Raw genomic sequence first — 27,963 nt, 5'->3', positions numbered from 1 at the left:
AAGGACGACATTTCAGCTTACCAGCTAATCACACCAAACTCAAACTAACTTTTCTCATCCAACTGCTGTCAGACGATAAAGAATTCAAAGAAAAGGTAAGAAAAGGCATTGGAGATTTCTCAGAACTAGATGTTAACTGACGAGTTGGTGGTGACTACCGAACACATAAGGAGCTATACACATAGTAAAGGTCAGACCTGGAGAGTCTATGCCCACGAAAAGCACCCTTAAACACCAGCACCCAGAGCATGCCTGACCTGCAGACTGTCCACCCATACTCTCTGAAGCGATGTTGCTGAGCGACAGTGCAAGCTAACATGTTAGGCAATTAAAAATGTACACGTAGCATTTGTTTAATTTCTAGTGAAGAAATAGGCAAAACTAGTTGTCCTTTCTCACCTCACCATAATTTGTGTATCTTACAGCTGAGTATTGCTAATTACCTTGAAGAAGTCTCTAACCCAAAACACCAACGTGTCTTCAGCCGCGCTGCTCTGCAAGCCAGAAGGCAAGTTGGAGACAGAAGTAAAAGACTACATCATAACACATTCAAAGAGACAGGACAATTAAAGAAAAGCCTGCTTCTCCTTCTGCAGGACCCTGACAGGTGTGTTTTGTGGGACTGTGCAGTACAAATCAGAAAGTTCTACTGTTAATGCCACGCATCGATTTTACCATCAACAGAAAGGTGAATGATGTACGCATTCTGTATAAAAAGATCGCAGACTACATACACACGTATCTTTTAAATTATTTTATTTTGTGTAAGCTAAAAGAAAATTTACACACTTAAATCTCAAAAGACCTTGGGCATGCACATTGACCTTTTTAGAGGTTCTTCTACATAGCTCTCTTTTTTCCATAGGAATTCCCAGACATTTACAACCCATAGTTTTTTACTGTATATACAGCCTAAAACCATAGCAATCTATGATTATGTCATTTTACACTGTGCAAAAATCAAACAGGAATAGTGGTACAACAGAACATAAAAAAAATTTTCAACAGGTAAATTTCATTGTAAGACATTCATATAGTTTTGGTCCTTCTTTTCCAAATCAAACTGATTAAAAGCAGACAACCTTCTAGTGATCAAAAAAAAAAAAAAAAAAATCAAGTGTTTAGACAGTGATCCATAACTGGAACAAGAAGTTACTGACAGCATACCTTTCAAAAGGCTATATAGTGACAGAGCTGTACTATTGAAGTTTAAGAACATAAAAATTGATCAGCCAACCAAAGAGGGGGAGAGGATGGGGGAGGAGAAAAAGAAAAACACATCTTAAGCTTGTTAAAACACAAAAAAGAAATTATTGCGTTTTAAAGAAACAACAATAACTGAAAACCCGCAAAGGGACTAAGTAACCTTTTGGGTTTTCCCAGCAACATGTATTTTAATATATGCAGGAAAGAAAAAAAACTGCTCAACGCAATCTGAAAACTTTTAAGGGGGACTTCACAGATTGTGAAGATTGAAGTTTTCATTATGTGTTTCTAGGATTATTTTTTATTTTTTTTAACTTTTTAAAGTTTTGTAAGAAGGACACCACCAGTGTATTTCACAAAGACATAAATGTATACACCCCAGCACAACAAAAAGAATAGATCTTCAAAAAGATTTACCCCCAATTATTTACATTTTTCTCTAATATAAATTTAGGACTCCAGTATGTAAATAAATATACATTACTATGTATACCTTTCTAGTGCTGCTTACCAACAAATCATCTGAACTCGATTTTTTTTTTTAATTAAAGCAAGATTGCTTTTTACGACCCACAGAGGGGGGAAAAAAAAAAAATCAATAGAAAACGTCCAATTCACATCACTTTAGTCTACCTTTTCTTGGCAGCTTGTTGAAGGTGTTAATGTGGCTGGGAACATCAACACCTTGGCATGCATGAACGTTAAGTCAGGAAGGCTAGAAATCACCTTGGCAGCCTCTTCACTAAGATGTTCTTCCTTTTTAGGCTTCCTGTTGAGAAGAAAAGAACAAAGTGCATTAATCCAGTACCTGATATCCCTTGGATCACTGAAAGAACCACTGATTGAAGCAATGTTCTCGCAGTTTGTCTCCCATTGACAGGCCCTTCTGTAAGCTACTCGAAGGTAGTCTAATCTTACAATACCTACCTGCCTACCAACAAAACATTAACGTAGAGAGTCAGTAAAATGTTCCTGAATATTGTTGCAATAAGGAAAAAAAAAAAGATTTCTTATTCAGCTGCTAAGTTCTATATTTTTTTCTTTTTTGGAAGGTTCCAGTGTGCCATTCTGGGACTACTCACTTGAAGAAACAGCCATGCCCGTATTCTAGGTACAAGACAATAGGAGCATTAGTTCTAAACTACCTAAATCCAGTATAATCTTTCAAAATAAAATGGGACAATCTTGAAAGGATATTAAGAAGTTCCTAAATTATTTCTTAATACTTTTAAAAGAAAAAGAAGGTATTTATGCTGTGTTTCCGACATGACCGTACTCAGATTCTACATCACACCGTTCCACATTGTGATCCACAAACCCTTTTTCCCCCTCTAGGGCTCATCGGCAGCAAAAGGTGGCTCACAACTTGTAGCTACTTGCTTTGAAGTGCAGTAGTACGTGTAGCCATAATGATACGTACGGCAGTCTGGGAATCGCTGGCGTTTACTTTGCCTTTTGCATTATTCACAAGAATTACTGAGTGCAAATGAACACAGAGATCTGAATCCCACATCGTTTGATTCTCACTATTAAGCAAGAAACTCATTTTTCCGAAGTAATATGACGACTGGCTCAGACTACTACAGAAGACCCCTCCTCCTCTGCCCAAACACACATAACTTTACAGATGTCTGGCTTATCTTGGAGAATGCTGCTTATTACTAGAAAAATGGAGTATTCCATCAAACGTTATTCCTGTTCCAAAAAAGCACCTGCTGCACCCTGTAACAACATTAGAAATTCTAGCTAAATAAGCTTCCCTATCTTTTGGGCGAAAAGCTGAGTCAGAAGGCTTGAACCAAATAAACTGCCTTTCCCTAGAACACTTCAGAAACGTCCTTTCTACATCTCATTTTAGCTATGAACTTTAAACCGAGCCCATGAGAGGGCAATCACCACTCTGATCACGAAGCAGCATGTACTTATGTTTTCTTTTGTCAGCACCCATCAGGATTGTTTCCTGAACCGATCAGAGATCAGGGGAAAGCAAGGGGCTACATGTTGGCTTCGGCAGCAGTCTTGGAATTTCTTAGCTAGGAGACGAAAAGAAAGAGCTGGAGTCAAACTCATCCTTGACATCACTGATCACGGTGTTGATGCTGAACTATCACTTTTGTTTGCTACTTGAAATCTCCACTTGATGAAAGATCTCTAGATGAGGCAGCCTAGATACTAAATCTGACTTTCCTTCACTAGAATAGCAATATTTTCTTTTCTCTGCTGCAGTGGAATTTCATGAGCTACTGACTAGGCAGATTACCAAATTCTGGAGGATAAACAAAGCTGTGTGCTGGATTTATTGAAGGAAGAAGCAGAGAGCCAATATGCGCCTCCTTCTCTAACAACTTCGCAGTCAGCTCTGTTTGCACTCGAAGGACTATCTCTGAGCTGTTGAAATGCGGTTGTCACCCACCACTGTATTATCAGTATCTGGTGCCACTATTAGTAATCACTTACCACAAGCCTCTTAAAGGTACAAACTCCTGGTGATCAAGGACTTACAGCTAACAAAGGAGTGTTTGACAGAGGAAGCCAGAGGAAGAGGGCTGACTCAGAGATCTGCATTAAAAGGAGTTCCTGTAATTGTTAATCAGGCACCGAGATGGAGCTCACACTCTCCTTGCTATTTATATGCCTCTTCCTCCTCTGCTCAACTGTGGCATGCTAAGAAATGCCACTGCTGGGTCCCAGAGGCAGCGCTGCGATTTTTGGGTGGTCATACGCAGGACCTTTCTTGCAGGACAACACTATTGCTCTCGCTGTACCAGCTGGTCTCTGCAACATCATCACAGAGCATGCACACCAGTGAGCGCAGCCAGATGTGAATCTCACCCAAATACTGAACGTTCCCTTTCTGGCTGGAAGCCCTTTGCAATAATTTATCTACGTAATGTGCTCTGTAAAAAGTATCTATAAAGGACAAGCTAACACACTTACACAGCAAACTTTTGACTATGTCCAGGTTACTGCTATAGATACGGTCACTTGTGAATGAGGCTCAAAAACTTTTTTTAAATCATCTCAGTGCAGAGAGGGATGAGACAGTCTACAGTCTCCATTCCTCAATGGAGAGCAGCAGGTTCCTCTGGAAGACAATAAAACTGGACACTACAAGTACCCTTTCTGGGTAACAGTCATCACCTTCGGTAGCAAATACCACCAGGGCAAACCCTAAAGAATTACTTGCTAACTCTCTAAACTTAAAAGACAAAGTAGCATTGTCATTGCAGATTGTTTTTACCCTTAGAACTTACCGAACTGCCTAATAACTGTGATGCCTTTTGATAGAGGCAAGAGGAATAACCATATCAGGTCCATTAATTTCAATCACCACTTTTGCTGAAGATGTTCCCGCTGTCAAGAGATTGTTTTGCTAAACCTTGGTCTATTCATGCACTCTTAATTTCTAGCTGCTGTGGCTTACAGAACAGACACCCAAGTGGATTGTCAGTGGCAGTTGTACTATGTCTGTCTGCCTGCTTTGGAACCAGAACTTTTGATTACTAAACCATTAAAGGACCCAGCCCTGTCTCAAAACAGGGTCTCTGCTTTTTCAGGTATTAAAACTACCTTTTGCAGAACACATTGTCCCCATCCATCTCTTTCCTTGCACTAAGCTACAGGTCCTCCCAAGACAGAGGGGATGCCCTTACCCAAGCAAATAATTGCAAATCTCTCTACCTGTTGTCAAGAAGTTTCCTTTTCAAAAGGCATGTTAACACTAAGCTGGAAGAAATTAGCCAAACTGACAGGCAGGAAAGTTGTTGGAAGAAAATTTAGCAAGAAATAGGAAATGCTTTGTCAATGCGTCACTGACACCTCACTCTTCTGTTTTGTGTTCCAACCCCTTCCTGCAGCACTCAAGCCTTTCAGGGCTTCAGTCAGCTCTCATGTTTGCAAAGGGTTTTGTGGATAGCACCAGCAAGGTCAGGCTCTAGTAGCAACAACGAGTTGTGAAACGCACTTTAAAAATCGCTCTGTAATTAAGAGCTAGCCTGCTCCATCCAACACTGCCCACAAGGAGTATTTCCAGTTTAAATGAGGGTTTCAGCCGTTTCTTGGAAAGGTATCAGTGCCCTGCTTTCCTTCAAAAAGACAGCAGATAAACTTTTGATCTCTGCCAGCTCTATGGAACTGGGCAAGACTGCAGAATCTCTGTCTCTCGGTGGAATGCTGCATGGATCCCTGACCTTCAACGCTTATTGCTGCCGTCGAGGTTTCAAGCTCGAGCTGTGGGGGAAGCTTCCCCTTCTGTCTCAACACTTTCTTTCTGAGAAACTGACTTTCCAGCTTCAAGAGATGGGTTTGCAAGCAAAAGATGGGGCTATTTCAGACGAAGACGAGTCTTCACATGGCTTCCTACAGTTGAAAAACGGTATTTTCACTCTAGACTTCATCCTCAAAGATCCTGAGTTCAGACAAGTTACAGACATGGGACAGCCTTAGCACAACTGAAGTTGATGCTGGCCACATCTTCCCTGATCAGCTGTCATGAACGGCTAACAGTCCATATTGCCAGGCTGGTGCATGAATGTCATCCTTGTTGAGCCGGCTGTACCCAGCCACTCCTATTTTAAACTCTCCAGTTAAGAAAGAATAAAAAAAAAAGTCAAAATAAAAACAATTTCACTAGAAAAAGCTAACATACTGCAAACATATTTTGCATACTGCTGAGATAAGACCTTCTCATATCTCTGAAGGTTTCTAGCTTGAAAAAACAGAAAAATAGACTGTTTTTCTTTTGGAGAGCATAAAATAAAAAAATTTGAAATATTTAAAATTCAGAGTTGACAGAAACATACAAAATGTATTGAACACAGAAAACAGCTGCTTTAAAACAGCTAATCCTTATGTGTGCCTGAACTTCATGGTCAAGTCTGAGGTCCCCAGCCTCTTCTTACAGACTGATATATTGCTACAGCACACATCTAGAACCTCTTCCTATCAGTAAGCAATGCTCTCCAGAACAGGGGAAGAACTCTGACATCTGGTTAAAGAGCTTTAACAGCACAAGTAAGAGCTTTCAAGGGCACAGTGGAAGCACCGGAAAAAACCCAAACCTCTCAAATCAAAAAACAACAATACAGAAAAATGAAGTAGACTCAAAGTAGACTCCCTTGTTCCTTTGTCAAGGAAAAGTAAGCTAAGACATCATGAGGCAAGCAAGCAGGTACAAACCTATGAGTGGAGATAAAACAATTTCTGAAGATACACTTGGAGTTTGTACATCCTGCTGTGAATTTGTGGTTACTTTTATATTAGACTTAGACTATATTACAAAAGTATTTCAACTGTAACTATATTTTCTAATTAGTGAATATGAAACTTTCCCACTAGTGTATCTTCAGAAAGAGTATATGGGCTTCACAGATAGAAAAATAGGCAATCCAAAAATCAGCACTGAAGTGTGGAGTTCCCTCTACTGGTTCTCCCTTGAAATTTCATAGTTTGTTGGTCTATTCAGTGTTCACTTTGAACATTTTCACTGCAGGAAAACTAGCAAAATCATTTTCTTAACGGAAGACACTGTTTCAAAAGAGCTCTTGAAAACTACGGTTTTAGTAACTTTAAGAAAGCCAGCTATGTTCATCACTATATTTGCCACAACTCTCGTCAACCATGCCTCCTCTCCAAGCGCTATGCTGCAAGGAAACACATACATTTAGTTTTAGAGTGCTGAATAAACCCTAAAGCTCACTTATGAGTTACGTTACTATCTGTTAGTTGCAAAGCAACTAATACTTGTCGCATGTTGAGGCATGCACTTCCTCAACAATAGAAACAATTTCATTTGGTAAGAATCACTCAGCGATTCTTTAATGGGCACAGACATTAATTACATGTTAAGACAGTCCAGGATCCTACTGCTAAGATACACAATTTAAAAAATAAACCCAATCAATATAAGCTTCTAAGTGGAGAGACTATCCTGTACCCATGCAACAGGCCAGACTTCAAGGAAGACATCTGACCTCTAAAGCCTTTTGCATAGACTCTACCCTTAAAAAAAAAGACCCCAAAAACACAGAACAACATCACATGAGCTCGGTGAAACAGAAAGGACATGCTAAACCAACTACACGCTTGTTCCTTCACTTGTAACAGCAAAATGAATCTGGTGTTTGGCCACTGAAGTTTCGACAGGTGCTGGAAATAGATGAGAAGGGACAAATATTGTCATAATTATTAGCCAGTTTTATCATTTTACTTGTGGAGCATTCTGTACCTATAAATTACACAGAGGACTGAGGAGAGTCTTCTGTCAAAGTCCTCAGCTGCTGAACTGCACAGTTCAGTTTACCCTTCCGTTCCTGGAGGTCAGCTCTGTTCTCCAGTTCCGTCTTTGGCTCTAGCTTTTCAACTTATGTCCTGGTGATCTTTTTCTTTCAGATAATGAACTGCTTCCCTTCTTATTTTAGAGTTCTATGATAATTTGAAATATGAACTACAGTACTATGAATTCCGTATTGTGCTGGTTTAGGCTGGGATAGAGTTGATTTTCCTCATAGTAGCTAGTATGGGGCTGTGTTTTGGATTTGTGCAGAAAAAAACATTGATAACAGATGTTTTCATTACTGCTGAGCAGTGCTTACACAGTGTCAAGGTCTTTTCTGTTTCTCACCCCACCCCACCAGCGAGGAGGCTGAGGATGCACAAAAGTTGGGAGGGGACACAGGTGACTCCAACTGACCAAAGGGATGTTCCATACCATATGATGTCATGCTTAGCATATAAAGCTCGTGAGAAGAAGGGGGGGACGTTAGGGGTGGCGTTTGTCTCCAAGTTACCGCTGGCTTGGAGAACATCTGCCTGACGATGGGCAGCAGGGAATGAATTCCTTGTTTTGCTTTGCTTGCATGCACAGCTTTTGCTTTACCTATTAAACTGTCTTCATCCCAGCCCACGAGTTTTCTCACTTTCACCCTTTCGATTCTCTCCTCCATCCCACTAAGAGAGGAGTGGGTGACAACTGGTGCTCAGTTGCCGGCTGGGGTTAAACGGCGACAGTCCTTTTTGGCACCCATCGTGGGGCTTGAAGGGATCAAGATAATGACAGACTTGTTTGGAATGTGCTAGATCAAATTTATAGCTGTTATTGCTGTTTAGCTACGAGGCTCCCATACTTGCCATAGGGCTTGCTTGCCTTACTGTATGTTAGAGTCCAGTGCTCGTTAGTGGCTGCTTTGTGCTCTTGCTGCTTGCTGCAGTGCTGTACTGCTTATCGTCTTACTCTGCTGTGCCTGGTCACGCTTTGATAACAGCAACGGCGACGTGTGTGGGCTGGCAGATGGCCAGAGCATCGCTTCTGTTTCTGTGCTGCTCTACTGGACAGGCTGCAACTCCAGTGTGAACTCAAGTCGAAGGGACTGTGGTCTGCGGATGAGTCCATGCAGGGATAGGACACCCCAAAGTGTCTGTGGATAAGCCCATGCCCAAAGCAGGCACATCTTGACATAACCATGTGGCCATGGTTATGTCTGTGCCGCAGCAGGTATACCTCTGAAAGGACTGTGGCCCATGGAGTAAGTCCCTGCTGGAGGAGGTACACCTTGAAGCCATCTGTGGCTGTGCATCAGGTCACGCTGGAACACACCAAAGCGTGTGGGCATGGATAAGCCCATGACAAAGCAGGTACACCCCTGGCGGGACTGTGGCCATGGGTAATGCCATGTTGGAGCAGGTTTACTTCTGAAGGGACTATGTCTGTGGGCAAGGCCATGCTGGAGCAGGTGTATCTCTGAAGGTATTGTGGCCCATGGAGAAGGCCATGCTGGAATAGGTGCACCTCAAAGTGACTGTGGCTGTAGGTTAAGTCTATGCTATAGCAGTTATACCCCTGAAGGGACCGTGGCTCATAGATAAGGCTCCTCTTGGAGCAGGTACACCCCTAAGAGACTGCAGTCTGTAGCTAAATCCAAGCCAGAGCAGAGTCAAGTGGAGGAGCCCATTGCAATGTTAAACCCTATGGTCTGGTTCAAAGGGACCAGAGGTTGAGATTATAATGGAAATACCTCGAAATTGTTGTAATCCATGATTTGAGTTGCATGTTATAGGAATTCCTATAGCAGGAACCACTTGAACCAATGGAGGACAAGCCCTACAAGAAGCAGTGCAAGTGCAGCAGTGACCCGACCTGAGCTGGCTTTGGTGTTCAGTAACTCCACAGAACACACCACCTCTCCTGTCCTGAGTGACCACCATAACAGATGAAGCCCAAAGTCATGGACCAAATGAACTCAGTGAACGTTTTACAGATATTTTCCTGTAAAATGTCTGTTCACGTTTTTTCCAAATTAACCGTTAGGCATGATGGAGCCTTGCTTTCCTGGAGATGGCTGAACATCTGCCTGCCAATGGGAAATAGGGAATGAATCCCTCATTTTCCTTTGCTTGAGTGCGCAACTTTTGCTTTATCTAATAAACTGTCTTTATCTCAACCCACAAATTTTCTTACTTTTACCCTTCTGATTCTTCCCCCCATCCCACCCAGAAGAGTGAGTGAGCAGCTGGGAGGTGCTTAGTTGCTGGCTGGGGTTGAACCACAACACATATTTAAATTTTAATTATTAAATTTAAGCCTTTTTATCATTGAAGAACTTCTGACCTAAAGTAGCACACACATCCACTCCTCACATTTCATGCCACCCTTAGAAAAAGAAGAAAAAAAGCACAACGAAGAGTATTTACCTTGTGGACGTGCTTGCCTTCTCCACTGTGGACATGAGCCTTGCAAACGCATCAGTCACTCTGTTGCTCGCGTTGGAAGTTTCCAGTTTTGAGGTTGTCAATTCATATAACTCAGGATCCACACCTTATAGTATAAAACGATAATCAGTGATGGTTGGAGGCAAGCATAGCCATAATTACCCACAGACCAACTTACTAGAGACTATTTTCTGTAAACATCTGAATCATTCATAATTTCAAGATACATGAAAAGAACATGACAGAACATGTCTGCGTTTTTGAAACATTGTCCTCTCTCTCCACCCTTTTTCAGTAGTTTTTATGGCTGTACCAGAAAACACACACACATTGGTTCAAGTCTGGCATAGGAGGTCTCAGTCTAAGAGTAAACAAAACAAATTTGATTTACCTTTTAGAGTGAAACACCTGCAAAAACATCAGCTGTGTTAAAATGGATTGTTTCAATTACACCCAACTGTTTGTGTTAAAAGAACACGGCATGTTAACAGGGACCAAGACTTTAACAGGAGATTACATATGACACTGGCATGCATTAGTGCATTCAGTATCTTGCTTTTCACAAAAGCTTGTGTTAAAAATTTTTTAAGTGAGGAAAAGCAGCTTTTATGATACATACAAGTGGAGTGGTATTAAAAAAACCTTACATGCTAATGTGTATAATGCTACCAAAACTTTTAGTCCATATTCCCTTTTCATCTTTCAAGTATTTATAAAGCATCAAGTATCTGGATGTTTCAGCCTTGATTTCTTAGCTTCAGATATCTTAAGTCAGATGTTACATTTTGACATCACATACGTTGCTAATGGAGCACAAATGTTATCAGCAGAGATCACTCTGAAAACAATGGAAACCTGCATCCAAAAAAATGCATATGTATGGATGCAATTCTAACTGTTTAATATCAAGCATCATATCTCAGTAGAAAGTAGCTCTAGAATTTCTAGATATTAAGTATGTTTTCTTTAAAAAAAAGTCTCTAGGAATTAGAATTATCAAAATAAATCATGAGGAAAGACTGTTACAACATATGTTGTTGCTCAGAAGCATTTTAAATTGGTGATATTCCTCTAGTTAGTTTCAGCTATTTTACACTTCGAGGGTCTAAATGAAGTACGCATACATGCCATCCACAATTATAAATATTTTTCAAAAACAGTATAAAATTTTTGTACAGAAGCATTGTGTTTTATAGACACCTGTGTTCTAAACAAGTGTAACTGCAAATACTTGGACACGATGGTCCCATGTAGCTACCTAACATAAAACCAGCATTTATAAACTGAAGTGCTGATGATTTTACCCAGTTTACTTGCCTGGATCAATACACTTTTAGAAGTACTCCTGAAGTACTGAAAGATTACTAAATTATTTTTTTTTAAATGCCTGTGCCTATTGTCCTGCCTTTTCCACCCAGTAACTGCAGTACTACATGCACAAATGGATGAGGTTAATAATCCTCATGCCTGCTTTGCATGAGCTCTCCCAAGGCAGCGTCTTGACCGTCTGTCATTTGTGCACGAGTTAAGTACCCTTTCATTGTTAGGGAACTAAGCTGACCAAAAAGTAAAATTAGGAAAATCATCTGGTTAAGCTGCAGGAGCTGGGGTGGGGGTGGGGGGAGATTTCCTCCATTTAATATGAGTTGACTAAAATTCTTTCAATCTAGATTTTTTAAGTCTGGATTTTGAAAGTTAATTTCATCCAGTTTCATGCAAAACATCAAAATATGTACTGTCCTGAGACCAGCATACCAAGACTTTAAGTATTGTCAGATGTTTACAGAACCTGGAAATAGGAAAAAGCCCAGCTATTCCATAAAATATTTGCTTTCAAAAAGGGAGAGGAAGACTCAAAGAAATACACTTTGACTTGCAGAAGCCTGCGAAATCCCATTAAGGTACAAATTGTAAAACTAATTGAAACAAGGAGTCCTTTGACATGCAACTCTGCAACAAATGTTAAATGCAATCTCATAAATTATATCATTTAGATATTCACATTTATGGTCCTGAATTCATTTTCATTGTAGTGCAATGTCACTACTCAATTTACCGTTGTTTAGGCACCTCTTACTCTGCTACGTTTATGTTAAACTATGCACATGGAAAATAAAACCATATACTAAATCTGTGGGAACATACGAGAAACGAGTAACTCCCTGTTCATGACATAAAATGCAAATTTTAATAAAAAGTGGTTTTGGCTGCTGATGAAATCAGACTGAGAATACAGCGTAGGTCCGTAGTATGTAAAATTAAGGTCTTCAGAGAAAGAACAAACTTCTATTAGTGATAAAAGTTTCTTCTCTAAACCAAAAGATCTAATAATTTGTCTTTCAATTATTTTAGTTAGTTTTAAGAGTTGCATATTCTCCATTTTATTCCAATGATTAGAGAATATTTAAGGAAAGCACTGCAAAACCTTAATGAGATATTGAAGGAGAGTTAGCCAACCAAATCCCACACAAAGCTCCTAAACACACACACAAAAACACACGAGCTGCAAGCCAAGAAACAAATGACTTTCCCAGAAACAAGTCAGGAGGAAAGAAAAGCCAAAACCAAAAATAGGCACTATAGGGCATACCAGGGAAGGTGATAATACCTGTAACTCGATGAAACAACAACATAAAAAACCAAACAAAAATAAAGGGAATAAAAGGGTAATAAGAGTATCCCTCCAGTAATCACTTCAAGTGTGCACACCATCAAGACACAAGAACATACCCGACTGCACGAGCAGTACATGTACCGGGTACTGACGATTTATGTTGATAGACCCGCACACATTTACACAAGAATCTGCAAGACTCAAGCATCTTGAATTTGCTATCTATCATTTCCATGACAAACCTGCCACCTTTCATCTGATAATGGCATTTTTCAAGAGCAGAACAAAAATACGTTTGGAATGAGACATCATAAAATTGCCTTCGGTGATCAGATTCGCAAAACTAAAAAAGCAGGTTTTTAAAAACAAAAAAATACAAAAACAATTATAAGCACTTCTTTTAAATGTGGGAAAACCCCAAACCTCTGAAAAATTGATTTTTAAAACTAAAATCACTAGAAGCAAAAAAAAAAACCCTTCCTACAAAGAAAGTGATTATCATGGCTTCAGGCATTATATTGAAAGAATATCTGATTTATCCGCTTAACGTATGCACTGGGATAAATCCCCAAATTGTTCCCTTAAATTCCTGCAGAAATTTACTCAAAGCGTAGGTTTTCACAAGCTCGCGTAAAATACTCAGAGCACGTCAAAACCATGCGATAAATGAATTCCATTACTCTCACGTATTATTCAATGGAGAGAGTGGTGTTTTAGTCTCCTTTTAAGGGCGTAAGTTGCAGATAAAGTGTTTTGGTTTTATAATTAACATTCGTGAACTTCTAGTGTCCCACAAACATGCAACTATCCTTGTTTTCCATTACGAATGTTGTTAAAACACTTTTTTCTCTTCATCATTAAGATCAGTAGTTCATACAAAGGAAAAATTTACAACCTCCTGGTAGCGGCAAACACCAGCGGGGTTGTGATGTGTTAAATCCCATAACTTTACATTCACACATAACTTCCAAATAACATCATAATCCTACAATTTGGAGACGCTTATTCAGAAGAAAGGACAAGCCTCATTTTTTGGGAATCATCACATCTACAGCATTTTTCAAATTTTCTTAGGTGCTTACAAAAGTTATCTTTCAAAATTTCTCATCTGAAACAAGTGTTTTAACTTCTGATTTGCAAGAGCATAAGAGCCATTCATTCCTCCAGCACGTGACAAGTACAGAACTGACAGTACCTTGTAAATACTTCGCGCTTGATACAAAACATCAGAAAAACAGAACGCGGATTAAAGGAAAAATGCAGTAGAAAGACACTTTAGAGAAACGCAACGAGAAATTTCTCCTTGTTTATAGGAAAGTCAAGTGATGTGCTCATGCTTTTAGTAAGTCGTTACAATATAACAGTTGTGGTTTTAACACTCTGCTGACCTGGGATTGTGGTGGTGCTGCTAGAGCTACTGTCATCCACGGGCCCAAAGAAATCAAGGTTCAGAAGAGTGGAACCTCCACTAGCTTGAAATTCAGTGACCGTGTTGGTAGGCAGCCATATAGAAGGTAAGCCAAGGGAGGGGTTTATGTGTAAAAAGGGGTAAGACACACACTTGAACATGCAAGTTATAATTAGTACTCAGTACGCAATTTAAAAATTGACATGAAAACAATGCTTACAGTATTAGTTTGTACCTTCTAAAATGTTAACAACTTAATTCAGTGCACATTTCCTCATGTACAATGCAGCAAGGAAATCAACACTAGGAACTTTAAAATAGATATATTTATTTCAATCTAAAAAATGAAAGAGAATCAGCACGACCCAGAGAGAAAGATGTGATCGGTTAAAGGGAAACAATATATAGGTCAATTGATAGTCAGAACATAGCAGGCTTTTTCTCCCCTCACTGAAATTGAAAGCCATTTTTTCATCAGGAAGACTTAGCAGATCCCCAAATAGCAAAGAACCAAAAAAACTTTAAAGATTTATTTAGCAGCTTTAAGCTATTATCATTATCTTAAAGCAGTGTGAACACAGGGTAACAAATGCCACTCTCATATCCAGTTCCTCACCAGTAAATTATACTGTTCCCCTTTAGTACTAAAGCAGAAATCAAACCAAGATACATTTTAAAGAAGTTGTTTGTTAAAAAGAAAGCATGATGATTGACTGAAGTAGTAAGACACCAGACAACAGCACAAGGGTCCATCCAGGCTTTCCTTCGGCACCATGATATCACTATCCAAACTCTTAACATCCTACATGTTCTGGAACAGCGTCGTGAGGCAACGCCAGCGCAGTAAGAGATGCAGTTTACTCTCGCCTGCTTTTGAACAACTTCTGTGTCATGAATTAATTGCTATCAGCAGGCTCCTCATAAAGGTATCAGTTTCTTTGCAGGTTTCTAGTCTGTCAAACAAGTTTCCAGAACTTGTTTTGTTTCCTTCGCATGCACTTACATTTCTGAGACTGGAAGCGGTGGCACAACTCACTTTGCTATTAAAATAGACATAGGTGAAGGGTCTTTTATGCCATATAACTATATACATTTACAGATACAAATAAGCCTGTAGCTACCTCTTTAATTTAATATATTAGATGTAATTAGCTCTTGAGTGTAAGCAAAAGTGTTAAGAGATGAAGCCACATTTTTGAAATATAAAATTATCTTTAAATCTGAAAACTTTCAGCTCAAGAAGTGTATCTTTTGCAAACAGTTTATGGATAAAACATTGTGCTTTGAAGTAGCCACTATACACAAGTTTGGCATTCAAAGGACATCTAAAGAGATAGTTCATTGGTGAAAAATACTTTAAAGTAGTAAAATTTGTCGATCTAAAATGTTCATTTGTTCAGAGTTTCATTATAATCTGCAGTTATGTATATAATGAAGTGCTAATATTGCCACTGTGTCATTAGCATATGGCAGGAACCTAAAATAATACTTAACTTGGTATTTTTCAGACTACGTAATACTTCACGAAGGGGCACAGTTAATCAGAAAGAAAGCCTGAATTTCCAAAGTTAGGAGTAAGAAATAAATATTATATATATTTATATATATATGTGTGTGTGTATATATTTAAAAAAAATAAATCAGCAGATAGATGTTTGTCTGAACTTTGTAGCTTTCTTATCTCTAGCTCTGGTGCTAGAGGCTCTACGGAGAGACGTACCATCTAAAGGGTTAGTAAGGCCACTGCTACTCCAGTCAAACTGGACAGGTGGTAGAGATTCCTAGAGTTGAAAAGTCAGAAATCAGATTTTATAGTCAGTTCAGGTTACAACAATGCAAAGCAGTTCAAATAACAGATTCTTTAGTGTCTAAATACTAAAAAGACAACTAAATGAGCAAGTCCCAACTTTTGGGAGGCGTATATTTTCATAATATGCACTAAAGATTCAAAGCAGATTTGTTCTACCGCAGGAAGTCTCATTAAATTCCGAACAGTAAGATTAGGTAACTTCTAACAGGATTTGCAAATTAACTAAAACATATGAATCGGATAAAAAACCTTAAGGCATAGTTGAAAGTTAAACTACTATTGCTTTCACAAAAGATCAGGCATTTTGCATAAAAAATTATGTATACACAACTATAGGGCAAGTTTAGAACAGGGTTATTAGTGAAAGCTCTCTGCATATCCATTCTTTGTCCCGATTATATATAAAATCAGTTATTTACCATCAAATAGCCCATGATTCTTTTGGTTTGTTTTGCTTTTGAGAGACATAATCCCTACATGTGAGGAACAAACTATCAACACTCTCCCCACTCCACCCCTTTTAAAAAAAAAAAATTAAACCTTTGACTTATTATCCTTTAACAATTAACTCATTCCAATATATAAACAAACCATTGGTAACAATGCTTGAACAAGAGAAGCATGGAAATGTTGACACCTGGGAGCCCATCCTTGCCTTTTCATTTCCTCTTGTTAAATCTTTTACACACACACAGGCAAATCAAGCGAGCAGCAGGGACGATGCTTTACAGGGAAAGTGTGTTCAGGTGCAGCGTAACTCCTAAGTGCTGTCCTGTATTCTCAGGACACAAACTGATGGGATGGTATCAGAAACGTCTGAAATAAGTTGTTCTTTCTACTTCTGTGCATTCCATTTCCACTTTCTCTCCACTGAAGTCAACTGTTAAGAAGTGCTGGGAAAGCATGTGCCCTCAACTTTAACAGAACAATCACACTAATGGAAGAAAAGCAATGGAAGTTCTCTGCAGCGTTATTCAAAAACGCGTCACTAGTTGTCAAGCTCCCAGTGGCTGAGACATACCTTCTCTTTGCTTTGCAGAAAATCAGGCTTTAATTTTTTTTTTTTTTTTACTTTCAACTATGCAACGCTGAAAAAATATGCAGATTCACAAATCAAGACTAGCAACCTGAGCTAGCTTTGTACAATTAAGCTAACTGTAAGAGACTTTTGCTAGGTGATAGATGTTTTCAGAAAGAAAAATGAAGGGAGCTAGAGATTTTGGTATTTACTTCTAGTATGTGCCTTGCCTAGGAAAGTCTTTCCTACCCAGTGACTTGAAAATATTTCCAGTACTGAGCAAAACTAGAATGCTATTCACTCCATGGATCTTTAAGGAGCTGCTGCTACACTTTTTACTCTGCTTTGGTAATGAAATTACTGGCATTGAAATAATTTTCATGGAAACAATGTTAGCAGTGTGGAAGCTACACCTGATGAAGTAATCATCACTATAATCAGTAGGCCGGTTTAAAGTCTGTCACATCTAAAATACACTAACATCAAAAGGAGTTTGGAAAAAAAAAAAAGTTGGTGAGTATGACAATTTAGTAGCTTTCTGCCCTGAGGAAAATGAACTCAAGTTGAAACAAAAGTGGCTTCCTACCAACTCTCATTTACCAAGGAAAACACCCACTACATTTTGTGTCAAAAGACTGAGTCAGAACTGATGAGTGTGACAGAACTGCATGGAAAAAGCAGTACCAATGGCTGCCTAAGCTTTTCCCTTTAATGATGACTTGATTCTCAAATTTGCCAAGGAAAGGACAAAGGATGCGATGAATTATGACTTCAACCACTTACAGAAGAGGAGAGTGGCAAGTAAAGAAGACCCCAGCTATACAGGATGCTGGCAAGACCTGGTCTACACAACAGCAAACGAAGTGAAAGGAGAGGGCAGAGGCAAAAGCCAATTATCCAGAAAGAAAGTTCTCTGTTTCTAGTGACCTCGGCCCTAAGAAAACTCACTATATTGGGACACCTGAACAGAGCACTGAGATCAGACAATGGGAACATGCCCTGTAAATGGGAATATAATGTTTTGTCTTTCAGAGATTACAAGGTTACTAGACTACTGCACTTACAACCATTATTTTGATAACATGCTTTAAGGAAAAGCACCCAGTCCAGAAGAATATTGAGAATCAGGGCAAACTGCTCTCACTCCTTCCTCCATCTTAGATTACAGAAATGAAAAAGTATACTCAGCTGTCAGAGTACTACTCTGAATGTCAAGGAAGTGAGAAAGAAGAAACTAAAATGCCTGCTGGTTTTACTGCATCGTATTTCACTTTGATAAAAGTGAGAGATGTTTTCACACAGTAATTTTAGAATGGTATTATGTAAGAGCTTTTATAATCCAAAGGAGTAAAATGTAAATGTTTGTCTCTGCCAATAATTACCCAAGGAAAATTAAACAAAGGAAAAAAAAAAGGAAATATTTTGCTGTCTTAAAGCTGGGGGAGAAAAATAGAAGGGCTTGTAATACAAATATAATATCAATATTTAGATAGATCCTACAAATGAGCATCATAAACATTTCAGAAAAAGGTTTACAAGGAAGCAGTTAATACATTTCCTTGTGTGTATTCATTGGCAAAACTACAACAGTTCTGAAAACTATTCTTCTCGGACACCACCTTTAAGTGACTGTTGGATCTGATAGAATAGCAAGTTCTGTGACATCTCTTACCTGCAAATCTTTCTTACTCTACCAACAAAGCTACATATATTCTTGGATCTTTCTCATATGTATAACTGGAGAGCAGTTCCATGATGGGGCCTTTGGCTGGTGGCCTATTGGGTAGCTTGCACCTGTCATTGTTAGAAGTCCTGATGGTCCCTCATGTAATTAAAAGTGTTTTTGAAGACTGTCACCTCATGGGGTTTAATTAAGGTTCAGTTCCTAATAGCCAGCAAGTGTAAGATACCTATTTCTATTATAACCTGATCTCTGATTCAGTGGCTTACATGCATGCAGATGTGCTGTAATGGGCATCCACAGAAAAGAATTACTGGTAATTTTCTTCTAGAAAAGTCTGGGTCACTGCAGATTTCTACTCCAATATAAAACTTCCTATGCAAAACTAGGCAGGTAAGAAATCCCAAAGTTATCCTGTAAGCTGGGACAAAGCTACAACTAAACTCTACCGAAGAAACATAGTTCCAAACAGAGAGGATGTTTTGAAGCAACAGTGAAAGAACAGAAATATCTAGATAACTTTTTGCAAGAAAGTCAAAGAGAATCAGGTAAATAAACTTTAAAACAACGTTAATCAGAGAAGAAGATCAAATCAAGAGAAAGCAGACAACGTGAAGTCCAGACAGCAACCTTTTTAACAAGCACTGGAATATATTTTAATTGCACTGCCTGAAGACGTGACCATGGTGTAGATGCCCACTATAGGAGATGGAGAAGGGAACTGTCTCAGGTGGCCTAATTGAGCAGCCATTCTCTTACACCTGATGTGCCTCGATAGAGCCTTTTACTTCAGACGTGTAAAATCTTCGAGACACCATGCTTAGACAAAGGCAATTAGGGGATTATTTCATATTCTGTTTACTGCCTTACAGTTACGAGCACAGAAGAACATAGAAATAAAGTCCCCAATTGTCAAAATAAGCAACAGATCTAAGAAGAACTTAGACACTACCTTCAAACATAAACCAGAACAAGTCTACAAAAGTCATCTTTATACAAAAAAATACTGGGTTAGATCAGTCAGTAACTTAACTTGCTTGAGAGGAGAAATCATAATGTCAAAAATCTGTCCTTACAGCTTAAATGGCTTAGATGGGAATTTGTCCACTGTATTTCCACAGCTTAACCAACCCATTGAGATCCTCTGCAGCAAATGAGGCCAAGACATAGAGTTTATATAATAACTAGGAAAAATTATTGCAGCTCATTTGCTGCTTTTTTCCTCATTCTTTTGATTTCTAATGCTCTCTATTTTAAATCTCTGCATACTTTCCTCTGTTCGCCTACAACCAAAAAACTAGGGAGGCATTTCCATGGGTTTTTTATCAATGTTCTTCCCACTCTTGCTTTCGTATCATCACGGTCTTTCTCCCAAAATGTTATTCCCTCAGCAGGAAGTCATAAACACATACAGGCACTGATCTGTACACAAGTCCCATAAATGCCAGGCTTTCAAAGGAGAACTCTCCTCTTTTCCTCAAGCACAGAATAAGAATCTGTTAATCAGAGCCTCTCTTTCCAACAAAAGAGACCGTATTATGAAGTTTCTGAATATAAGAATGACCCACCATTATCACCATCTGAAAATAAGGGCTTTAGAAGTTATAACTAAATAATTACACATTAACGGGTAAGCTTAAAGATACCTGAATTGTTGCACCTAAATTACGTGTGTTTAGAATAAGGAGTTTCAGGGTCCATTAAAATTGTCTATATTTCCATTGCATATTTATCAATGTTTATAGCACAGTTCCTAATGAAATGATTAGCAAAGTTTGGGCACATCATCTTAATATCACGACAATCTGGAATACTCCTAAGAGGCAGTTTGCACAATGTGAAGTGAAGCTGGATTTTCCCCAGAAACAAACAGAAGCCACCAAACATTAAGAGAAGATGAGGCCAAGAAAGCAACAAGGTCTCTGAGGTTGAGAATTGATTGTTCATGCCCTGAAACTTCCGAATGTCACTTAACTGTGACCTCTTAGTATTCGTAACAGTTAGAGCTCCAACTCATCTCTTCCCCAAAGGCTTATTCTAGTTATTTATCTTTTTTGAAAAAAAAAAAAAAATAACCTAAGGCCAGTAGTACAGACAGAGAGCATAGAAGCTTCTTGCATATATGCATGGACTACAACTACTGAACTGAGATGGTCTTGTCAGAACAAGCTATGGGACAAGATTATCAAACTGTGACAAGTAATGGGGAATTCTGCCACAGGAGTACCCAAAAGTACAAAATATTCATAATTAGAGAGAATAAAAAAGTAAGTAGGGGTTCTTATTTTCAGCACTAGGGCTGCCAGGCAACTGAGAGAATGGCACATCAGAGTTGCTGCTACACCCTACACTATAGGTTTTCACTATAGTGAAATTTTCCTACTTTGTTCATACACAGAAAACACACAAGTGATTTCTTCAGCTCAGACTGGCTGCAATAATCATCAGTTACCTTTTCTAATATCCAGTTCAGCTGCTCTATTCCACTATAGTATTCGTGAGAATCAGTATTGGAAGTATCACCAAATAGGTATATTCCTATACAAAACAACCTCAGTTCTGAGTCCACTGACATACTGCTACTCCAGAATGGAAAAAGTTTTCTCCTCTGGTACAAGCATGTCACAGTTAGAGCTCTGCACTGTGGCAGAGCAAAGAATGCAAAGAAATCACTACACTCAGAAGTAAAGTTATATGTAACACAAGGATGATTCATTCTGGAACACCTTTAATCAGAAGTTATAAGCAGAAAAGGTGACAAAAGATGCTGGCAGATTAAACAAGATCTGTGCTAAGGAAGGACAAAGTTGACTCTCTCTGAATACATGCTGAACACCACCGTGGTGCCATCGAAAATTAAATGTCTCTATCTCCCATTAGCTAGTTGCCAATCAGACACATTGCAACACACGTGGCATTTAAGTGGTTTTCTAATTTCAGAATATCAAAACAACAACAACCACCACAACAGCAACGCAGAATTCACAGAATTCAAAAGCTCACTCCTAAACTCCTCTAAACTCATTTTGTATCAGGCTTGAAAGACAGAGAATCCAGTGAAGCAACTTTGAGCTGTTCAACAGATAATCTTTCAATAAAATCTGGCATCGAGGGCCAGCAGAATTCACACACTCGAAAAGTCAGGAACTTATGCTAGTAATGATTGTATCCAGAATCTCTTTCCAGACAGCTGGGCTGCTTTTTGTGCTATCTCTGAAGGAGATAGGAAAGAGAAAAAGGAAAAGAGTAAGAATAGTATACATGTAATTATGATAATTCAGACAAAAACAAGAACTAACCAACAGGTGGAATGATCTCCTACAATAAGCTTCAGAAAAAGTAAAGATGAAGAGCCTTAGCCTGAGCAAGAAAAAGTCTAAAGTTACATCCAAAATTTATGGAAGTAACTGTCCACTGCCTTTTAAAGCAACTTGCTGCATAGCAGTAAATATCATCATGATTCTTAAACGCTGGCCACCAACTGCTACAGTCTTATCGTAGGGACTCCCATCCAGTCACACATGAAGAAGTAGATCCAAGAGCAGGACTTCAGTCTGACACAAGGAACACCTACCCTTTACATACTGGTGTCTTTGAACACACCATCTAGATACATTGAACATGAAGGAAGAGGCAAGGCGTCCCATTGTTTCCCCCATTCTTTCTTTTTCTCTTTTTCCTCCTCTCTATTTTTTACCTGGAACTGATCAGATGTACATGTGTTCATCTCTGGTGATACAGGAGGCGTCTGTCCTATTGAAGCTATTTTTTCTGCTGCAGATATTGGTTTCAAAGGTTCCTTGGTAGGCTCTAACATACCCTAAATAAAGAAATAAAAATCACAAAAGATCACATGCACTCACAGAGACACACAAAGGTAAAAACCACACTACTTGGTCCTCAACTAGAGGCTTAGGGGTAACCATACACCTCTGGGATACTTCCTGTGAAGGGGCAGAAACAGATGGGGCAGGGGAGAGAATCATCCTGGTTCCTTAGGCCTAAAAAACATTTAAAAGCCAATAACAGAAAACCAAGCTGCAGCTTGCTTTCAACTTTCAGTAATGTAATTTAAGCTAGAGGAAACAGTTACTTGATAAGGCGACATAATCTCTTCAGTTGTGTGCAGACTATTCCAGAAACATCAAACGCCCCATGACAAAAAGTACAAGTGCATTCATTCCATTTCAACAATTAAGTAATTCAGAAGAAATAAGTCAAATTATTAGTTTGTAGAATGATATCAAGAATAGTAGCAACTGACATGGAAATAAATGCATTTAAAAAAAAATAAAAAAAAATAAACCCACATTTTTAATTCTACACAAACTGTTAACAGCTAAACAGTACCATGAAAAATGTCTGAAATATCTGATGTTCCTGAATAAAACTGAGGGTGAGAAACATCTATAGAAAGACAAAAATTTGCACTGAGACATGCAAACCATCTCAGAACAATGAGGTATGAAAGAAAGAAAACCCTCAAATAAAACCATCGAACTTGTTAGTAACATATTTTAGTATAATTTCAGGAAATCAGTCACCAAGATCAGCTGTCCCGCAGATGTTTCTACAACTTGTTAGAGGAGCCTGGAATTTAACCACCAGTTAAATCAATTCTTGTGGACAGCAAAGAAACACATGAAGCAGGGTGGCAAAAGAAAGCCACTTTTACTCCTACCATCATCCCTATCCACAAGTATATAAACAATTTAGAAGATAATTAATCAGCAACAACAATCTGTTGCAAAAAATAACTGCACGTGTTACATACAAACATAATTTTATTTTGCTCACAAATATGTTACAGGAGGAAAACAGCAACTGCTACGAGATGTTTTACCTCTCTATCAGAACACCATGGTTACATCCAAAGAAGCGCATGAGCTGACCTTGATGCACTAGAAAACAACAGCTCTAGAAACTGACTGTAGAAGTCACCCTACAAAATTAACCTACAGATTAAATTGGTTTAATATATACCAAAGATATATTAATCCTTTTATATTCAATTTGTGAATGACTATACAGAAGTGTATATATACACACATATAGAGAGAGGTTTCCAGAAAAAAAAAACAACATTATTTGTTCTGCTCAGACGAGCAAATCTTATCTTCTGAATGTTTTTACTACTGCTGACCTTGCACAGAGTCCGAAACATCAAATAGGAATTACAGAGTATTGGCTTAAATGAAAACAGTTGACTTTAGACTGAAGGAAACCCAAGTAACCTAGTGTAGCACAGAAATCTAAATTATGCTTACTGGTTTTATTTAGCACTTGGGGCAACACAACAATACTGGCTACACAACACTTCTGGAATGCATAAATAGCTTAATATATAAATATAAGTCCTTTATTAATATGTCAGTAACACTGCAAAGCATAACCATGCATTTCTCTTGATCTAGGGGTACCGAGATGCACTCAGTGATTAATAAACAGTCTGTCAGAAATAGTTTCACAAAGAAGAATGCTCAAGAGAGCTGAGAAAACTTCCTACACACATTTAATGGAATACCGTAACTATCTAGCTGTTCTTAACCTTCCTTTGAAGCATCTGGTCTTAGCACCAGGGTTTCCCAAAACATCAATTCACTTCAGCAGATGTGATTAATTTTCATGTTCCTTTGTCATTTTGACAGCTATTTAATCATCTAGTTTCTCATGTCGAGTTTTAGTTGACATTTTCACATCTAAACTTTATATTTGATAGTTAAAATTCAACAAGAACTTTTTATTGCTGCATGAACATTAAACTGTTACTTGGATAAATTTTACCTTTTTCATAAAATGTCTCAAACTGAGCTTAGACTGGCTAGCCCTCACCTTGGCAGATAAATAGTTTGCTCTATGAAATAAGTAAATCAATACTTTCTTCATTTAAAATCAATTAAAATACCTGCTTGCACACATCACAAAAATTGTTTGATGATCCTTTTCTAGCATTTCGAGCGATGCCTAAGCCTTAACTGTACTTGTAAAAATATCTTTCAACATACTTGGTGCTCCATGTCATTTAATATATTTCATTCCATAGTGTTGTTGGAACTATAACAAAAAATAACACTAAAAAAAGCTTACCAGTCCTGCTGCATACATGGGTACTATAACAGGCTGTTTCTTGTTGCCTGTGAAGAGCTGACAAAACAACAAGAAAAAGAATTTACGTAAGAGTTTGCACCATTGATGATAATATTTCTTTCAATGTGATGTAACTTGTATAAGATTAATATCAAAGAATAAATACTTTGTTAAATGTAAACACGACAGTTAAAAACTAATGCAACTTCTACTATTAACAGGACCTATAAGAGGTTAAGCTGTCAGATGGTCTGTCATGAAAAGCCGTGTTCAGCGCAGCTATGCAATTAAGAGACAAGCATTCATACAGAAAGGCTTCCACCTGATTCCACATTTAAAGCAGCTCTACTATTTAGAAAGCAAGTTTTACTGACAGACTCACAATATTTCTTGTGTCGATTCCCAAGGAGCACAAAAGCTTTTTGTTGCTGTGGGAGCCACCCCACTGGTATCTCAGTCCATATGCATCATGGATATCCTGCAGCTCTGTCCACACATCCATCAGTTCCCTATACAACCCATCATAAATCAAGTTATCAACAGGAATAAGAGCTTAGCAGCCTTCAATATTTATTCCAGTTTTTAATGCAAGCGACTTATATGTTCCAATTAAACTTACGCCCAAGCACAACACCCAGAGGAACTAAAACTGCACAGTGTTCTCAGAACAATTATAGTTCAGACTTATTATTGGAAAATGATGTCCACAGCAGACAGGACAAGGCCTACTTAGACTTCATCATCATATGAATAAATAGAGCAATTAATATCAACTGTAACTAATACGACATATGCTGATTAACTCCAGAGACATCACTTAAAAGAAGATTATATGCTGCTGACTAAGTTGATATGCTAAGTGAAATAGTCCTGGTATATGTAGTCACTGAAAACAAATATTCTGCTAGATAGTTAATTTTTACTCAACAGTTTTTCACAACGCTTGAAGCAAACAACTCATTTTGAATTACTGCTATATGTTTTAACTTCCCAAAGACAACAAGCTTCTACTTCATTTTAAGTTTGTTGCATTGTGGCTTCTTACCCAGTATTTGCTAAGGTCTCCTCAGTTGTTATCTGCTTTTCACCTGCTTCCAACAAATCATTCAAGGAACTTATTTCTTCTTCAATTTCGAGAACAGGTATGGAAGGAAAACAGACTTCAAATATTCGTTCCAGACGACTTAGCAATGTTGTCTAGATCAAAGAGAAAATATTTTCGTCAAGTTTCGCTAACTGCTTTAAAGAAAAGAAGTCCAAAATTATAAAAATAAGTTAAGATGGAAACCAATACGTAGCTAATACAAAGTTTCACTTACCACAAAAACATACAGCTGTCAGAGGATCACAAGGCTTTTTATAAACACCAAGTACAGGCTGCTAGCTACTGAGAAACAGTAAGGATCTTGCCCTCTGCAAAGTGAGTTCTTACAAAAGAGTTCAGAACAGTTCTTACCAGAGTCACTCTTTGTTATAAACGAGCAGAAAACATGCGCAGTATTATGCTATATTTACCTAAGATGTGTTGAAGTCTCCAAATCCACGCATCCTAAGAGTTTTACTGAACACATTTTTTCAGCAAGCTCGGTACTGAACAGTATCATTTCATCTAATGATGATGCACTTCAATTCAAACTTGAGACATTATGTTGATTCAGAAGACAGCTTCGCTTCTCGTAAGATGCATGCAGTTAGAGGTCTCACAAAAATTAGTCTGATGGGCAACATGCTCATGGTGTGATAACAACTTTGAAAATGGTTAAGGAAAAACTATTTATAATCCAAAGACTTCACACTTCCTAAAAAAACTGTTAGTACCAATGACTCAGATGTAGGAAAACTCCAATCCCCAGCTTCATTTGCTACGGTTCATGTGATAGCCAGGTATAATGCAGAAGAGCCAAGACTAAGGCATTTAAACCTATCATTTGTCAAAAAGTATTTATGAGATTTGTTTGGTACTTCTCCAGACCAAAAAACTAACAAAGAAAAAGAATTACTTAATGCCTTAATTTCTTGCCTCGAAACCTATGTGTGTGTCTTTACACGTCAGAGGTGGTTTAATTTAAATAGAATTACTTTCCTCCAAGCAATTTTCCTTTCCTCCCATTCATGATTCAGACAGTCAATGCCAAACGCTGCGATTCTGCAGGGGTTAAAATCCAACCTTGGGAATGGTTCTATCCTAGTCAAATAACTTTAAAAAAAAACAGCAAAAAATCCCCACTAAATTTTATTTTAGCTGAACAAGGAGCCAGCTAGATAGCAGCACTGTGTGCACAACCACAACTTTATCTACGTTACTCTTGTCTGACCTTCTTTCTGCTGTCTTACATTAAAAACTCACACCAAAAGCATGTAAATGCAAACACTCAGAAGTTTTGCGGAAGGGCTGCAGATCTATATTCCCTGCTTTTGTTGAGACCAGGCAGGATTTCCTGCTTGTCACAATAGTTGCAACTGTGTCTTGATGTCACCATCACTTCGGTGTCCCTTGGGAGAAAGGAAACTTCAGCATCTGAGGAAGGCAGACAAGGTTCTTAAGTTTCATAACACAGCAAAGGTTGTCTGCTTTTCTCTCCACCAGTGCCACCATCACTGCTGTTGGGCAGGATAAGGTCTCAGCAATACAAACAGCACATATTGGTACTAATGGCTTCCAGGCATTTTAATTCCAGAGTATGCACTGGAGAATGCTCCCATTCTTGCCACTTGGGCATTGACAGCTGGATTTAATATTTTAAAAAACCCAAACATACCCAAACCCTCAAACAACCTCCTGTCCCACTGAAAACAATAACAACAACAATTTTTTTTTAAACAAGCTTAGTATGCTTTCTTCTTTTTAAGTTCTGCCTTCGCATTTCTCTGTTGTATTTCCATATAGCCTCGAATTTCAACTTTCTTATAGCTCTATGAACTGTCTCAGACATCAGACGTACCACTGACACAGAATATATGTTTTTTTCCCCCCACTTCAACTCATTAACAACAGATAACTGGCAATCTCTTAACATTTACTAAAAAGGACCAATTGCAAGGTATGCTAAAAAAATGAAATTAAAGCTTTTTTTTTTTTTTTCCCTCAATGTACTTGTTTGTAACAATAGCACCTGAATCTCTCTTCTTGCTAGAGGAAGGAGACAAGTCTGGCACAAAAGGAACGCTTCTATCCTTCTAGTTCATGGTTCTTCAACAGCTGCCTTTCCAATGCTCTGCTGGACCACAGGCAGGGCATCAGCCAGCAGCTCCAACACCCGCTTTTCTACTCAGGATATGGAAAAGAAACCGAGTAGGCGAAAATCCCAGGACCATCCCACAGTGTGTGGTAGCATAGCTATGCCAGCAGAGCCCTCCTGTGGAGATGCAGCATATTCCAGCAGCAATGCTGAATTTACTAACATAAACCTCAAACAGAGGGTTTTTTGTTACA

The 27,963-nt window shown here is 38.5% G+C and overlaps 1 protein-coding gene across 4 annotated transcripts in view; it reads right to left on the bottom strand.

Moving 5' to 3' along the window:
* Nucleotides 1–765: 765 nt before the first annotated feature.
* AFTPH (aftiphilin) overlaps nucleotides 766–27,963 on the bottom strand; it is a 49,121-nt gene continuing 21,923 nt past the window's right edge. For 2 of the 4 annotated variants that reach the window (XM_086631860.1, XM_086631857.1), the window contains exons 3-10: nucleotides 25,576–25,727; nucleotides 24,913–25,039; nucleotides 24,531–24,587; nucleotides 22,141–22,263; nucleotides 15,655–15,715; nucleotides 13,915–13,998; nucleotides 9,895–10,018; nucleotides 766–1,975 (exon numbers count right to left, since the gene is read on the bottom strand). In XM_086631860.1, the coding sequence (XP_086487986.1) occupies nucleotides 1,831–1,975; nucleotides 9,895–10,018; nucleotides 13,915–13,998; nucleotides 15,655–15,715; nucleotides 22,141–22,263; nucleotides 24,531–24,587; nucleotides 24,913–25,039; nucleotides 25,576–25,727 (873 nt within the window). In that variant the 3' untranslated portion in view covers nucleotides 766–1,830. Of the gene's footprint in view, nucleotides 1,976–9,894; nucleotides 10,019–13,914; nucleotides 14,087–15,654; nucleotides 15,716–22,140; nucleotides 22,264–24,530; nucleotides 24,588–24,912; nucleotides 25,040–25,575; nucleotides 25,728–27,963 lie in introns of those variants that run through there. The other 2 variants (XM_086631858.1, XM_086631859.1) reach the window with 2 other exon arrangements.

Source organism: Tauraco erythrolophus, chromosome 2, assembly GCF_009769465.1.
Source record: "Tauraco erythrolophus isolate bTauEry1 chromosome 2, bTauEry1.pri, whole genome shotgun sequence".
NCBI classification, from domain to species: domain Eukaryota; kingdom Metazoa; phylum Chordata; class Aves; order Musophagiformes; family Musophagidae; genus Tauraco; species Tauraco erythrolophus.
Note: the sequence above shows the minus strand (reverse complement) of the source record. Positions and strands in the feature narration are given on the sequence as shown.